The 16,670-nt window shown below is 54.0% G+C and overlaps 1 protein-coding gene across 2 annotated transcripts in view; it reads right to left on the reverse strand.

Annotated features, from left to right (window-relative positions):
- Window positions 1-16,670, reverse strand: part of ncoa4 (nuclear receptor coactivator 4) — a 29,295-nt gene that overhangs the window by 3,961 nt on the left and 8,664 nt on the right. For both annotated transcript variants that reach the window (XM_072459677.1, XM_072459678.1), the window contains exons 2-9: window positions 11,554-11,662; window positions 8,944-9,084; window positions 8,770-8,873; window positions 8,541-8,688; window positions 8,368-8,478; window positions 6,434-7,030; window positions 5,564-5,779; window positions 5,229-5,492 (exon numbers count right to left, since the gene is read on the reverse strand). In XM_072459677.1, coding sequence (XP_072315778.1) covers window positions 5,229-5,492; window positions 5,564-5,779; window positions 6,434-7,030; window positions 8,368-8,478; window positions 8,541-8,688; window positions 8,770-8,873; window positions 8,944-9,084; window positions 11,554-11,662 — 1,690 coding nt within the window. The remainder of the gene's footprint in view (window positions 1-5,228; window positions 5,493-5,563; window positions 5,780-6,433; window positions 7,031-8,367; window positions 8,479-8,540; window positions 8,689-8,769; window positions 8,874-8,943; window positions 9,085-11,553; window positions 11,663-16,670) is intronic.

Here is a 16,670-nt window from a genome sequence, read left to right on the forward strand (position 1 = left end):
CTGAGTGTGGTTCTAGTTCCTGGTTCCCTTCACACTGAGTGTGGGTCTAGTCCCTGGTTATCTTCAGACTGAGTGTGGTTCTAGTTCCTGGTTCTCTTCAGACTGAGTGGTTCTAGTTCCTGGTTCTCTTCAGACTGAGTGTGGTTCTAGTTCCTGGTTCTCTTCAGACTGAGTGTGGTTCTAGTTCCTGGTTCTCTTCAGACTGAGTGGTTCTAGTTCCTGGTTCTCTTCAGACTGAGTGTGGTTCTAGTTCCTGGTTCTCTTCAGACTGAGTGTGGCTCTAGTTCCTGGTTCTCTTCAGACTGAGTGTGGCTCTAGTTCCTGGTTCTCTGCAGACTGAGTGTGGTTCTAGTTCCTGGTTCTCTTCAGACTGAGTGTGGCTCTAGTTCCTGGTTCTCTTCAGACTGAGTGTGGTTCTAGTTCCTGGTTCTCTTCAGACTGAGTGTGGTTCTAGTTCCTGGTTCTCTTCAGACTGAGTGTGGCTCTAGTTCATGGTTCTCTTCAGACTGAGTGTGGCTCTAGTTCATGGTTCTCTTCAGACTGAGTGTGGTTCTAGTCCCCGGTTCTCTTCTACAGACTGAGTGTGGTTCTAGTCCCTGGTTCTCTTCAGACTGAGTGTGGTTCTAGTTCCTGGTTCTCTTCAGACTGAGTGTGGCTCTAGTCCCTGGTTCTCTTCAGACTGAGTGTGGTTCTAGTTCTTGGTTCTCTTCAGACTGAGTGTGGCTCTAGTTCCTGGTTCTCTTCAGACTGAGTGTGGCTCTAGTTCCCGGTTCTCTTCAGACTGAGTGTGGTTCTAGTCCCCGGTTCTCTTCAGACTGAGTGTGGTTCTAGTTCCCGGTTCTCTTCAGACTGAGTGTGGTTCTAGTCCCTGGTTCTCTTCAGACTGAGTGTGGCTCTAGTCCCTGGTTCTCTTCAGACTGAGTGTGGCTCTAGTTTCTGGTTCTCTTCAGACGTAGTGTGGTTCTAGTCCCTGGTTCTCTTCAGACTGAGTGTGGTTCTAGTTCCTGGTTCTCTTCAGACTGAGTGTGGCTCTAGTTCCTGGTTCTCTTCTACAGACTGAGTGTGGTTCTAGTCCCTGGTTCTCTTCAGACTGAGTGTGGTTCTAGTTCCTGGTTCTCTTCAGACTGAGTGTGGGTCTAGTTCCTGGTTCTCTTCAGACTGAGTGTGGTTCTAGTCCCCGGTTCTCTTCTACAGACTGAGTGTGGTTCTAGTTCCTGGTTCTCTTCAGACTGAGTGTGGTTCTAGTCCCCGGTTCTCTTCTACAGACTGAGTGTGGTTCTAGTTCCTGGTTCTCTTCAGACTGAGTGTGGTTCTAGTCCCTGGTTCTCTTCAGACTGAGTGTGGTTCTAGTTCTTGGTTCTCTTCAGACTGAGTGTGGCTCTAGTTCCCGGTTCTCTTCAGACTGAGTGTGGCTCTAGTTCCCGGTTCTCTTCAGACTGAGTGTGGTTCTAGTCCCCGGTTCTCTTCAGACTGAGTGTGGTTCTAGTTCCTGGTTCTCTTCAGACTGAGTGTGGTTCTAGTCCCTGGTTCTCTTCAGACTGAGTGTGGCTCTAGTCCCTGGTTCTCTTCAGACTGAGTGTGGCTCTAGTTTCTGGTTCTCTTCAGACGTAGTGTGGTTCTAGTCCCTGGTTCTCTTCAGACTGAGTGTGGTTCTAGTTCCTGGTTCTCTTCAGACTGAGTGTGGCTCTAGTTCCTGGTTCTCTTCTACAGACTGAGTGTGGTTCTAGTCCCTGGTTCTCTTCAGACTGAGTGTGGTTCTAGTTCCTGGTTCTCTTCAGACTGAGTGTGGGTCTAGTTCCTGGTTCTCTTCAGACTGAGTGTGGTTCTAGTCCCCGGTTCTCTTCTACAGACTGAGTGTGGTTCTAGTTCCTGGTTCTCTGCAGACTGAGTGGGGCTCTAGTTCCTGGTTCTCTTCAGACTGAGTGTGGTTCTAGTTCCTGGTTCTCTTCAGACGTAGTGTGGTTCTAGTCCCTGGTTCTCTTCAGACTGAGTGTGGTTCTAGTCCCTGGTTCTCTTCAGACCGAGTGTGATTCTAGTTCCTGGTTCTCTTCAGACTGAGTGTGGCTCTAGTTCCTGGTTCTCTTCAGACTGAGTGTGGTTCTAGTTCCTGGTTCTCTTCAGACTGAGTGTGGCTCTAGTTCCTGGTTCTCTTCAGACTGAGTGTGGTTCTAGTTCCTGGTTCTCTTCAGACTGAGTGTGGCTCTAGTTCCTGGTTCTCTTCAGACTGAGTGTGGTTCTAGTTCCTGGTTCTCTTCAGACTGAGTGTGGTTCTAGTTCCTGGTTCTCTTCAGACTGAGTGTGGTTCTAGTTCCTGGTTCTCTTCAGACTGAGTGTGGTTCTAGTTCCTGGTTCTCTTCAGACGTAGTGTGGTTCTAGTCCCTGGTTCTCTTCAGACTGAGTGTGGTTCTAGTCCCTGGTTCTCTTCAGACCGAGTGTGATTCTAGTTCCTGGTTCTCTTCAGACTGAGTGTGGCTCTAGTTCCTGGTTCTCTTCAGACTGAGTGTGGCTCTAGTTCCTGGTTCTCTTCAGACTGAGTGTGGCTCTAGTTCATGGTTCTCTTCAGACTGAGTGTGGTTCTAGTTCCTGGTTCTCTTCAGACTGAGTGTGGTTCTAGTTCCTGGTTCTCTTCAGACTGAGTGTGGCTCTAGTTCCTGGTTCTCTTCAGACTGAGTGTGGTTCTAGTTCCTGGTTCTCTTCAGACTGAGTGTGGTTCTAGTTCCTGGTTCTCTTCAGACTGAGTGTGGTTCTAGTTCCTGGTTCTCTTCAGACTGAGTGTGGCTCTAGTTCCTGGTTCTCTTCAGACTGAGTGTGGTTCTAGTTCCTGGTTCTCTTCAGACTGAGTGTGGCTCTAGTTCCTGGTTCTCTTCAGACTGAGTGTGGCTCTAGTTCCTGGTTCTCTTCAGACTGAGTGTGGTTCTAGTCCCCGGTTCTCTTCTACAGACTGAGTGTGGTTCTAGTTCCTGGTTCTCTGCAGACTGAGTGGGGCTCTAGTTCCTGGTTCTCTTCAGACTGAGTGTGGTTCTAGTTCCTGGTTCTCTTCAGACGTAGTGTGGTTCTAGTTCCTGGTTCTCTTCAGACTGAGTGTGGTTCTAGTCCCTGGTTCTCTTCAGACCGAGTGTGGCTCTAGTTCCTGGTTCTCTTCAGACCGAGTGTGGTTCTAGTTCCTGGTTCTCTTCAGACTGAGTGTGGCTCTAGTTCCTGGTTCTCTTCAGACTGAGTGTGGTTCTAGTTCCTGGTTCTCTTCAGACTGAGTGTGGCTCTAGTTCATGGTTCTCTTCAGACTGAGTGTGGTTCTAGTTCCTGGTTCTCTTCAGACTGAGTGTGGTTCTAGTTCCTGGTTCTCTTCAGACTGAGTGTGGTTCTAGTTCCTGGTTCTCTTCAGACTGAGTGTGGTTCTAGTTCCTGGTTCTCTTCAGACGTAGTGTGGTTCTAGTCCCTGGTTCTCTTCAGACCGAGTGTGGTTCTAGTCCCTGGTTCTCTTCAGACCGAGTGTGGTTCTAGTTCCTGGTTCTCTTCAGACTGAGTGTGGCTCTAGTTACTGGTTCTTTTCAGACTGAGTGTGGTTCTAGTTCCTGGTTCTCTTCAGACTGAGTGTGGTTCTAGTTCCTGGTTCTCTGCAGACTGAGTGGGGCTCTAGTTCCTGGTTCTCTTCAGACTGAGTGTGATTCTAGTCCCTGGTTCTCTTCAGACTGAGTGTGGCTCTAGTTCCTGGTTCTCTTCAGACTGAGTGTGATTCTAGTCCCTGGTTCTCTTCAGACTGAGTGTGGTTCTAGTTCCTGGTTCTCTTCAGACTGAGTGTGGCTCTAGTTCCTGGTTCTCTTCAGACTGAGTGTGGTTCTAGTTTCTGGTTCCCTTCAGACTGTGTGGTTCTAGTTCCTGGTTCTCTTCAGACTGAGTGTGGCTTTAGTTCCTGGTTCTCTTCAGACTGAGTGTGGTTCTAGTTCCTGGTTCTCTTCAGACTGAGTGTGGCTCTAGTTCCTGGTTCTCTTCAGACTGAGTGTGGTTCTAGTTTCTGGTTCCCTTCAGACTGTGTGGTTCTAGTTCCTGGTTCTCTTCAGACTGAGTGTGGCTCTAGTTCCTGGTTCTCTTCAGACTGAGTGTGGTTCTAGTTCCTGGTTCTCTTCAGACTGAGTGTGGCTCTAGTTCCTGGTTCTCTTCAGACTGAGTGTGGCTCTAGTTCCTGGTTCTCTGCAGACTGAGTGGGGCTCTAGTTCCTGGTTCTCTTCAGACTGAGTGTGGTTCTAGTCCCTGGTTCTCTTCAGACTGAGTGTGGTTCTAGTTCCTGGTTCTCTTCTACAGACTGAGTGTGGTTCTAGCTCCTGGTTCTCTGCAGACTGAGTGTGGTTCTAGTTCCTGGTTCTCTTCAGACTGAGTGTGGCTCTAGTTCATGGTTCTCTTCAGACTGAGTGTGGTTCTAGTTCCTGGTTCTCTTCAGACTGAGTGTGGTTCTAGTTCCTGGTTCTCTTCAGACTGAGTGTGGTTCTAGTTCCTGGTTCTCTTCAGACTGAGTGTGGTTCTAGTTCCTGGTTCTCTTCAGACTGAGTGTGGTTCTAGTTCCTGGTTCTCTTCAGACTGAGTGTGGTTCTAGTTCCTGGTTCTCTTCAGACGTAGTGTGGTTCTAGTCCCTGGTTCTCTTCAGACCGAGTGTGGTTCTAGTCCCTGGTTCTCTTCAGACCGAGTGTGGTTCTAGTTCCTGGTTCTCTTCAGACTGAGTGTGGCTCTAGTTACTGGTTCTTTTCAGACTGAGTGTGGTTCTAGTTCCTGGTTCTCTTCAGACTGAGTGTGGTTCTAGTTCCTGGTTCTCTGCAGACTGAGTGGGGCTCTAGTTCCTGGTTCTCTTCAGACTGAGTGTGGCTCTAGTTCCTGGTTCTCTTCAGACTGAGTGTGGTTCTAGTCCCTGGTTCTCTTCAGACTGAGTGTGGTTCTAGTTCCTGGTTCCTTTCAGGCAGTGTGGTTCTAGTCCCTGGTTCCTTTCAGACAGTGTGGTTCTAGTTCCTGGTTCTCTTCAGACTGAGTGTGGTTCTAGTTCCTGGTTCTCTTCAGACTGAGTGTGGCTCTAGTTCCTGGTTCTCTTCAGACTGAGTGTGGTTCTAGTTCCTGGTTCCTTTCAGGCAGTGTGGTTCTAGTCCCTGGTTCCTTTCAAACAGTGTGGTTCTAGTCCCTGGTTCCTTTCAGACAGTGTGGTTCTAGTTCCTGGTTCCCTTCAGACAGTGTGGTTCTGAGCTCACCTGAGCGCTGGAGCGTTTCCGTAGCAACCACTTGTCCTCCTCAGGCGTGCCGTGGGCGGGGCCTGTGCCAGGGGAGGGGCTGGGCTCTGGCGTCTGATTGGTCGGAGTCTTTGACGGGGCGACCCACAGCTCGGCCTGCAGAGGGCGCCGGAACGGACAGCTCTCTGTGGTCTCCATGGAAACGCTCGAGGAGGCGGGGCTAGGGCAAAAGGGGGCAGGGCTTGAGGTCACGGGGTGGAGCCAAGCCTCAAGAATCGCCTGAACCTGGAAAAGAAAAACAATCGGAATTTAAAGATGATTTTTTACAACTCCAATGTTTGAGGCTGAACTCTGACCTTCTGCTCTCGCTCCCTGAAGGACAACGGCAACGTCTTCATCAGGGGCGTGTCCTTCTCCTTTGAGGGCGTGGTCTTGACCCCGTTCTTGTCCCGCCCCTCTCTCTTCAGGAGCCACTGTCTCAGAGCGTCTCGTCCACAGTTTTCATCACAAACACAGCTCCTCAGAGAAGAACAGCTCTGGTTCGCTTTACACAGAGTCTGCACCGGCGCCACCTGCAGGACACAACGTGTATTCACCATGTATACAACATGTATACAACGTGTACACCACATGTACTCACCGTGTACTCACCGTGTACTCACCGTGTACTCACCATGTACTCACCATGTACTCACCAGTACTCAACATGTACTCAACATGTACTCAACATGTACTCAACATGTACTCACCATGTACTCACCATGTACTCACCATGTACTCAACATGTACTCAACATGTACTCAACATGTACTCACCATGTACTCACCATGTACTCACCATGTACTCACCATGTACTCACCATGTACTCACCATGTACTCACCATGTACTCACCATGTACTCACCATGTACTCACCATGTACTCACCATGTACTCACCATGTACTCACCATGTACTCAACATGTACTCAACATGTACTCAACATGTACTCACCGCGTATTCACCGCGACTCACCGCGACTCACCGCGACTCACTGCGTCTCACTGCGTCTCACTGCGTCTCACTGCGTCTCACTGCGTCTCACTGCGACTCACTGCGTCTCACTGCGTCTCACTGCGTCTCACTGCGTCTCACCGCGTCTCACCGCGTCTCACCGCGTCTCACCGCAAGTATTTGCTGAGAGTGGGTTAAACTCGTGTTAAAATCAGTTACTGTCTCCGAGTCTCACCTGCTGCAGCCACGCCTCCAGTGCCTCACTGCGGCTCCACTCAGGGCGCTGGGTCTTGTCCTGGGTCTTGTCCTGGGTCTTGTCCTGGGTCTTGTCCTGGGTCTTGTCCTGGGTCTTGTCCTGGGTCTTGTCCTGGGTCTTGTCCTGGGTCTTGTCCTGGGTCTTGTCCTGGGTCTTGTCCTGGGTCTTGTCCTGGGTCTTGTCCTGGGTCTTGAGACAGCGTAGTGTCCCCAGCGTGTGTCCCAGGTTCTCGATCTCCAGTGTTTGCGTGGGTCGTTTACAGGACGAACAGTTGCCTCGAGGCAGCAGCCAATCGGAGCTGTCCCAGCGCTCTTCAAAGGGCCTAAGCACCGCCCCCCACAGCTCCAACACCTCTGATTGGTCCGGCTCGTCTGCGCTCAGCTCTGATTGATCAATCTCCTCAAAAGAAGATGAAGTGCTGCAGCTGATGCTCCGCGCTCTGTTGCTAAGGCCGTCGTTATGGGCAGGATTAGAGGTAAGGGGCGTGGTTTCCTTCACAAGCCACGCCTCAAGGTCGAGCAGATGCCCCTCCCACGCAGAGAACACATCAAACTGAGTCTGGACTGAGACCGGGTTCTGGGACGAGAAACAAGACTGAGCATGGACCAGAGCCCGGACCCGGACCTGGACCCGGACCAGAGCCCGGACCTGGACCCGGACCAGAGCCCGGACCTGGACCCGGACCAGAGCCCGGACCTGGACCCGGACCAGAGCCCGGACCTGGACCCGGACCAGAGCCCGGACCTGGACCCGGACCAGAGCCCGGACCTGGACCAGAGCCCGGGCCCGGACCTGGACCCGGACCAGAGCCCGGGCCCGGACCCGGACCAGAGCCCGGGCCCGGGCCCGGACCCGGACCAGAGCCCGGGCCCGGGCCCGGACCCGGACCAGAGCCCGGGCCCGGGCCCGGACCCGGGCCCGGACCCGGACCAGAGCCCGGGCCCGGGCCCGGACCCGGACCAGAGCCCGGGCCCCGACCCGGACCAGAGCCCGGGCCCCGACCCGGACCAGAGCCCGGGCCCCGACCCCGACCCGGACCAGAGCCCGGGCCCCGACCCGGACCAGAGCCCGGGCCCCGACCCGGACCAGAGCCCGGGCCCGGACCCGGACCAGAGCCCGGGCCCGGGCCCGGACCAGAGCCCGGGCCCGGGCCCGGACCCGGACCAGAGCCCGGGCCCGGGCCCGGACCAGAGCCCGGGCCCGGACCAGAGCCCGGGCCCGGGCCCGGACCAGAGCCCGGGCCCGGGCCCGGACCAGAGCCCGGGCCCGGGCCCGGACCCGGACCAGAGCCCGGGCCCGGGCCCGGACCCGGACCAGAGCCCGGGCCCGGACCCGGACCAGAGCCCGAGCCCGGGCCCGGACCAGAGCCCGAGCCCGGGCCCGGACCAGAGCCCGGGCCCGGGCCCGGGCCCGGACCCGGACCAGAGCCCGAGCCCGGGCCCGGACCCGGACCAGAGCCCGAGCCCGGGCCCGGACCCGGACCAGAGCCCGAGCCCGGGCCCGGACCAGAGCCCGAGCCCGGGCCCGGACCAGAGCCCGGGCCCGGGCCCGGACCCGGACCAGAGCCCGGGCCCGGGCCCGGACCAGAGCCCGGGCCCGGGCCCGGACCCGGACCAGAGCCCGAGCCCGGGCCCGGACCAGAGCCCGAGCCCGGGCCCGGACCAGAGCCCGGGCCCGGGCCCGGACCCGGACCAGAGCCCGGGCCCGGGCCCGGACCAGAGCCCGGGCCCGGGCCCGGACCCGGACCAGAGCCCGGACCTGGACCAGAGCCCGGACCTGGACCAGAGCCCGGACCTGGACCAGAGCCCGGACCTGGACCAGAGCCCGGACCTGGACCCGGACCTGGACCAGAGCCCGGACCTGGACCCGGACCAGAGCCCGGACCTGGACCAGAGCATGGGTCAGAGCCTCACCTGGGAATGTGAGGTCACCAGCCAATCCCGCGGCTCAGAGCTCTGGTAACCCTGAGCAACTGACTGTGGCTCCGCCCCCAGCAGCCACTGGCTCAGAGCGCCCTCTGTCTTCTGCACAGAGAAGTTTGAGTTCATTAAAGGCACAGAACAAAACATGACCAATCAGAGCTCACCTGTCTCTTGGGGGCGGGGCAGTGAGCAGGGCTGTGGGCTGATGATGTCACCACTCCAAACGACGTAATGGCCGTACGTAAAGAGCGAGTGTCTCCATGGAAACAGAGGTCAGGGGTTTCCTCTGGGGTCAAGCTCAGGGTCGACAGGCTGAAACAAACCGTAGTTTAGTCCTGGTTTAGACAGGATCCGGGGTCGGGGGTCGGGGGTCCAGTCCTAGTCCAGTCTCACCTCTCTAACACAGAGTTCAGCTGATTGGTCAGGTGGTTCTTCAGCTCGTTGCTGATTGGCTGCTTCTGGAGCTGGTCTGAGATCAGTTCCAGCTGTGCTGTGAGCTGTGGACACAGGGTCAGAGGTCAGAGGCACTGGAACACATGATAATATCATATTTAATATGATCATCACCCGGTTCATCTGCAGCAGCTGCTGCTGAAACGTCTCACTCTTGATCTGCTCCAGGAGCTCGACCTGCTGCAGGAGCCACAGCTCCCTGCAGCGCAGCGCCTCCTGCTGGCGACTCATGAGGCTCTGCACCTGCCCACGCACCTGAGGGACACACAGAGGTGAGACACCCTGAGGGGGACACACAGAGGTGAGACACACAGAGGTGAGACACCCTGAGGGGGACACACAGAGGTGAGACACCCTGAGGGGGACACACAGAGGTGAGACACAGAGGTGAGACACAGAGGGTGAGACACAGAGGGTGAGACACAGAGGGTGAGACACAGCCCCCCCTCACCACCATGGACGATGATGATGGTGCAGTTCTACACGACCATCATCGAGACCGTCATCGAGACCGTCATCGAGACAGTCATCGAGACCGTCATCGAGACCGTCATCGAGACCGTCATCGACACCGTCATCGAGACCGTCATCGAGACCGTCATCGACACCGTCATCGAGACCGTCATCGACACCGTCATCGAGACCGTCATCGAGACCGTCATCGACACCGTCATCGAGACCGTCATCGAGACCGTCATCGAGACCGTCATCGAGACCGTCATCGACACCGTCATCGAGACCGTCATCGAGACCGTCATCGACACCGTCATCGAGACCGTCATCGAGACCGTCATCGAGACAGTCATCGAGACCGTCATCGAGACCGTCATCGAGACCGTCATCGACACCGTCATCGAGACAGTCATCGAGACCGTCATCGAGACCGTCATCGAGACCGTCATCGAGACCGTCATCGAGACCGTCATCGAGACCGTCATCGAGACCGTCATCGACACCGTCATCGAGACAGTCATCGAGACCGTCATCGAGACCGTCATCGAGACCGTCATCGAGACCGTCATCGAGACCGTCATCGACACCGTCATCGAGACCGTCATCGAGACCGTCATCGAGACCGTCATCGACACCGTCGGGCCCTGTGGTGTTGATAACTCGCGCCGCCTGCTGCCCTCGGCCGTGCGGGCACCGAGCGGGCACCGAGCAGGCACCGAGCGCCACACGCCGCTCTAAGAGGCGGAGTGTGATCAGAGGGTCTCAAACCTCAGAGACACTGGATTAAACTATGAAGAGTTTAGGGAAGTCAAGAAATGAAGTGTGACATTCTCACCTGAAGTCCTAGAGCTGTTCTCTTTCAGGTCCTCAGTCTGTTAGGTCTGTGTACTTTTCCCTCCTCTGTCCTTGTTCCTCTGCTCAACCTTTAAACCTTCTCTCCTCCTCCTTTTCCCTCTCTCCTCCTCCTGGAAAGGTCCGATCGTTTGTTCAGTTCAGACTCAGATTAAATGTCTCAGACTCGTCTCATTCTCCTGCCTCAAACCTCCTTTAATCTCCTGAAACCTCCTTTAATCTCCTGAAACCTCCTTTAAATCTCCTGAAACCTCCTTTAAATCTCCTTTAATCTCCTGAAACCTCCTTTAAATCTCCTTTAATCTCCTGAAACCTCCTTTAAATCTCCTTTAATCTCCTGAAACCTCCTTTAAATCTCCTTTAATCTCCTGAAACCTCCTTTAAACCTCCTGAGGTTGGACCACACGATGAGCCACATGTGATCTGGCCTTTCAAAATAAAACTATTCATACAGTTAGAAAACCGAAATAGGACAAAACGCTTTAGATCTGTCCTGTCCTCACACTCTGTCCTCACACAGAGACACGCACAGGGAGGGACACGCACAGGGAGAGACGCGCACAGGGAGAGACGCGCACAGGGAGAGACGCGCACAGGGAGGGACGCGCACAGGGAGAGACGCGCACAGGGAGGGACGCACAGGGAGGGACACGCACAGGGAGAGACGCACAGGGAGGGACGCACAGGGAGGGACACGCACAGGGAGAGACGCGCACAGGGAGAGACGCGCACAGGGAGAGACGCGCACAGGGAGGGACGCGCACAGGGAGGGACGCGCACAGGGAGAGACGCGCACAGGGAGGGACACGCACAGGGAGGGACACGCACAGGGAGGGACGCACAGGGAGGGACGCGCACAGGGAGAGACGCGCACAGGGAGAGACGCACAGGGAGGGACACGCACAGGGAGAGACGCACAGGGAGGGACGCACAGGGAGGGACACGCACAGGGAGAGACGCACAGGGAGGGACGCACAGGGAGGGACACGCACAGGGAGAGACGCACAGGGAGAGACGCGCACAGGGAGGGACGCACAGGGAGGGACACGCACAGGGAGAGACGCACAGGGAGGGACGCACAGGGAGGGACACGCACAGGGAGAGACGCGCACAGGGAGAGACGCGCACAGGGAGGGACGCGCACAGGGAGAGACGCGCACAGGGAGGGACACGCACAGGGAGGGAGACGCACAGGGAGAGACGCACAGGGAGGGACGCGCACAGGGAGAGACGCGCACAGGGAGAGACGCACAGGGAGGGACACGCACAGGGAGAGACGCACAGGGAGGGACGCACAGGGAGGGACACGCACAGGGAGAGACGCACAGGGAGAGACACGCACAGGGAGAGACACGCACAGACCAGAGCTCCGCCCAAAGCCATGTTACAGCCAGTGTGTTCTGAGCGTTTGTGTCTTACCTCTGTGGCGTTTTGTCTCAGTTCTTTCTCCGTCTTTAAAACACTGTCCACTGCCTCGTCCAACTGCTGCTGCGCCCGACTGCACTGTCCCCACAGGTCCATAGTGGAGCTGCACAGAGACACAACATGAACACTGTCCCCACAGGTCCATAGTGGAGCTGCACAGAGACACAACATGAACACTGTCCCCACAGGTCCATAGTGGAGCTGCACAGAGACACAACATGAACACTGTCCCCACAGGTCCATAGTGGAGCTGCACAGAGACACAACATGAACACTGTCCCCACAGGTCCATAGTGGAGCTGCACAGAGACACAACATGAACACTGTCCCCACAGGTCCATAGTGGAGCTGCACAGAGACACAACATGAACACTGTCCCCACAGGTCCATAGTGGAGCTGCACAGAGACACAATATGAACACTGTCCCCACAGGTCCATAGTGGAGCTGCACAGAGACACAATATGAACACTGTCCCCACAGGTCTATAGTGGAGCTTCACAGAGACACAACATGAACACTGTCCCCACAGGTCCATAGTGGAGCTGCACAGAGACACAACATGAACACTGTCCCCACAGGTCTATAGTGGAGCTTCACAGAGACACAACATGAACACTGTCCCCACAGGTCCATAGTGGAGCTGCACAGAGACACAACATGAACACTGTCCCCACAGGTCCATAGTGGAGCTGCACAGAGACACAATATGAACACTGTCCCCACAGGTCCATAGTGGAGCTGCACAGAGACACAACATGAACACTGTCCCCACAGGTCCATAGTGGAGCTGCACAGAGACACAACATGAACACTGTCCCCACAGGTCCATAGTGGAGCTTCACAGAGACACAACATGAACACTGTCCCCACAGGTCCATAGTGGAGCTTCACAGAGACACAACATGAACACTGTCCCCACAGGTCCATAGTGGAGCTGCACAGAGACACAACATGAACACTGTCCCCACAGGTCCATAGTGGAGCTGCACAGAGACACAACATGAACACTGTCCCCACAGGTCCATAGTGGAGCTGCACAGAGACACAACATGAACACTGTCCCCACAGGTCCATAGTGGAGCTTCACAGAGACACAACATGAACACTGTCCCCACAGGTCCATAGTGGAGCTTCACAGAGACACAACATGAACACTGTCCCCACAGGTCCATAGTGGAGCTGCACAGAGACACAACATGAACACTGTCCCCACAGGTCCATAGTGGAGCTGCACAGAGACACAATATGAACACTGTCCCCACAGGTCTATAGTGGAGCTTCACAGAGACACAACATGAACACTGTCCCCACAGGTCCATAGTGGAGCTGCACAGAGACACAACATGAACACTGTCCCCACAGGTCCATAGTGGAGCTTCACAGAGACACAACATGAACACTGTCCCCACAGGTCCATAGTGGAGCTGCACAGAGACACAACATGAACACTGTCCCCACAGGTCCATAGTGGAGCTGCACAGAGACACAACATGAACACTGTCCCCACAGGTCCATAGTGGAGCTGCACAGAGACACAACATGAACACTGTCCCCACAGGTCCATAGTGGAGCTTCACAGAGACACAACATGAACACTGTCCCCACAGGTCCATAGTGGAGCTGCACAGAGACACAACATGAACACTGTCCCCACAGGTCCATAGTGGAGCTTCACAGAGACACAACATGAACACTGTCCCCACAGGTCCATAGTGGAGCTGCACAGAGACACAACATGAACACTGTCCCCACAGGTCCATAGTGGAGCTGCACAGAGACACAACATGAACACTGTCCCCACAGGTCCATAGTGGAGCTGCACAGAGACACAACATGAACACTGTCCCCACAGGTCCATAGTGGAGCTGCACAGAGACACAACATGAACACTGTCCCCACAGGTCCATAGTGGAGCTGCACAGAGACACAACATGAACACTGTCCCCACAGGTCCATAGTGGAGCTGCACAGAGACACAACATGAACACTGTCCCCACAGGTCCATAGTGGAGCTGCACAGAGACACAACATGAACACTGTCCCCACAGGTCCATAGTGGAGCTGCACAGAGACACAACATGAACACTGTCCCCACAGGTCCATAGTGGAGCTGCACAGAGACACAACATGAACACTGTCCCCACAGGTCCATAGTGGAGCTGCACAGAGACACAACAGCTGAGGTCCAGTTCCTGTGTATGAGAGATAAACCTGGTCCTGGTTTCCGTGGAAACAGGCGCTTTATCAGAACTTCACCAGCTGAGACCACGCCCAGGACCACGCCCTGAGACGTGGTAGACAGAACCTTCTGCACACGTCTAAGACACAACACAGAACCTTCTGCACACGTCTGAAGACACAACACAGAACCTTCTGCACACGTCTAAGACACAACACAGAACCTTCTGCACACGTCTAAGACACAACACAGAACCTTCTGCACACGTCTAAGACACAACACAGAACCTTCTGCACACGTCTAAGACACAACACAGAACCTTCTGCACACGTCTAAGACACAACACAGAACCTTCTGCACACGTCTAAGACACAACACAGAACCTTCTGCACACGTCTAAGACACAACACAGAACCTTCTGCACACGTCTAAAGACACAACACAGAACCTTCTGCACACGTCTAAGACACAACACAGAACCTTCTGCACACGTCTAAAGACACAACACAGAACCTTCTGCACACGTCTAAGACACAACACAGAACCTTCTGCACACGTCTAAGACACAACACAGAACCTTCTGCACACGTCTAAAGACACAACACAGAACCTTCTGCACACGTCTAAGACACAACACAGAACCTTCTGCACACGTCTAAGACACAACACAGAACCTTCTGCACACGTCTGAAGACACAACACAGAACCTTCTGCACACGTCTAAAGACACAACACAGAACCTTCTGCACACGTCTAAGACACAACACAGAACCTTCTGCACACGTCTAAGACACAACACAGAACCTTCTGCACACGTCTAAGACACAACACAGAACCTTCTGCACACGTCTAAGACACAACACAGAACCTTCTGCACACGTCTAAAGACACAACACAGAACCTTCTGCACACGTCTTAAGACACAACACAGAACCTTCTGCACACGTCTAAGACACAACACAGAACCTTCTGCACACGTCTAAGACACAACACAGAACCTTCTGCACACGTCTAAGACACAACACAGAACCTTCTGCACACGTCTAAGACACAACACAGAACCTTCTGCACACGTCTAAGACACAACACAGAACCTTCTGCACACGTCTAAGACACAACACAGAACCTTCTGCACACGTCTAAGACACAACACAGAACCTTCTGCACACGTCTAAGACACAACACAGAACCTTCTGCACACGTCTAAGACACAACACAGAACCTTCTGCACACGTCTAAGACACAACACAGAACCTTCTGCACACGTCTAAGACACAACACAGAACCTTCTGCACACGTCTAAAGACACAACACAGAACCTTCTGCACACGTCTAAGACACAACACAGAACCTTCTGCACACGTCTAAGACACAACACAGAACCTTCTGCACACGTCTGAAGACACAACACAGAACCTTCTGCACACGTCTAAAGACACAACACAGAACCTTCTGCACACGTCTAAGACACAACACAGAACCTTCTGCACACGTCTAAGACACAACACAGAACCTTCTGCACACGTCTGAAGACACAACACAGAACCTTCTGCACACGTCTAAGACACAACACAGAACCTTCTGCACACGTCTAAGACACAACACAGAACCTTCTGCACACGTCTAAGACACAACACAGAACCTTCTGCACACGTCTAAGACACAACACAGAACCTTCTGCACACGTCTAAGACACAACACAGAACCTTCTGCACACGTCTAAGACACAACACAGAACCTTCTGCACACGTCTAAGACACAACACAGAACCTTCTGCACACGTCTAAAGACACAACACAGAACCTTCTGCACACGTCTAAAGACACAACACAGAACCTTCTGCACACGTCTAAGACACAACACAGAACCTTCTGCACACGTCTAAGACACAACACAGAACCTTCTGCACACGTCTAAGACACAACACAGAACCTTCTGCACACGTCTAAGACACAACACAGAACCTTCTGCACACGTCTAAGACACAACACAGAACCTTCTGCACACGTCTAAGACACAACACAGAACCTTCTGCACACGTCTAAGACACAACACAGAACCTTCTGCACACGTCTAAGACACAACACAGAACCTTCTGCACACGTCTAAGACACAACACAGAACCTTCTGCACACGTCTAAGACACAACACAGAACCTTCTGCACACGTCTAAGACACAACACAGAACCTTCTGCACACGTCTAAGACACAACACAGAACCTTCTGCACACGTCTAAGACACAACACAGAACCTTCTGCACACGTCTAAAGACACAACACAGAACCTTCTGCACACGTCTAAGACACAACACAGAACCTTCTGCACACGTCTGAAGACACAACACAGAACCTTCTGCACACGTCTAAAGACACAACACAGAACCTTCTGCACACGTCTAAGACACAACACAGAACCTTCTGCACACGTCTAAAGACACAACACAGAACCTTCTGCACACGTCTAAGACACAACACAGAACCTTCTGCACACGTCTAAGACACAACACAGAACCTTCTGCACACGTCTAAAGACACAACACAGAACCTTCTGCACACGTCTAAAGACACAACACAGAACCTTCTGCACACGTCTAAAGACACAACACAGAACCTTCTGCACACGTCTAAGACACAACACAGAACCTTCTGCACACGTCTAAGACACAACACAGAACCTTCTGCACACGTCTAAGACACAACACAGAACCTTCTGCACACGTCTAAAGACACAACACAGAACCTTCTGCACACGTCTAAGACACAACACAGAACCTTCTGCACACGTCTAAGACACAACACAGAACCTTCTGCACACGTCTAAAGACACAACACAGAACCTTCTGCACACGTCTAAAGACACAACACAGAACCTTCTGCACACGTCTAAGACACAACACAGAACCTTCTGCACACGTCTAAGACACAACACA

This window comes from Eucyclogobius newberryi, unplaced genomic scaffold (assembly GCF_026437365.1).
Source record: "Eucyclogobius newberryi isolate DKJ021-1_F unplaced genomic scaffold, fEucNew1.0.hap1 SCAF_25, whole genome shotgun sequence".
NCBI classification, from domain to species: Eukaryota; Metazoa; Chordata; class Actinopteri; order Gobiiformes; family Gobiidae; genus Eucyclogobius; species Eucyclogobius newberryi.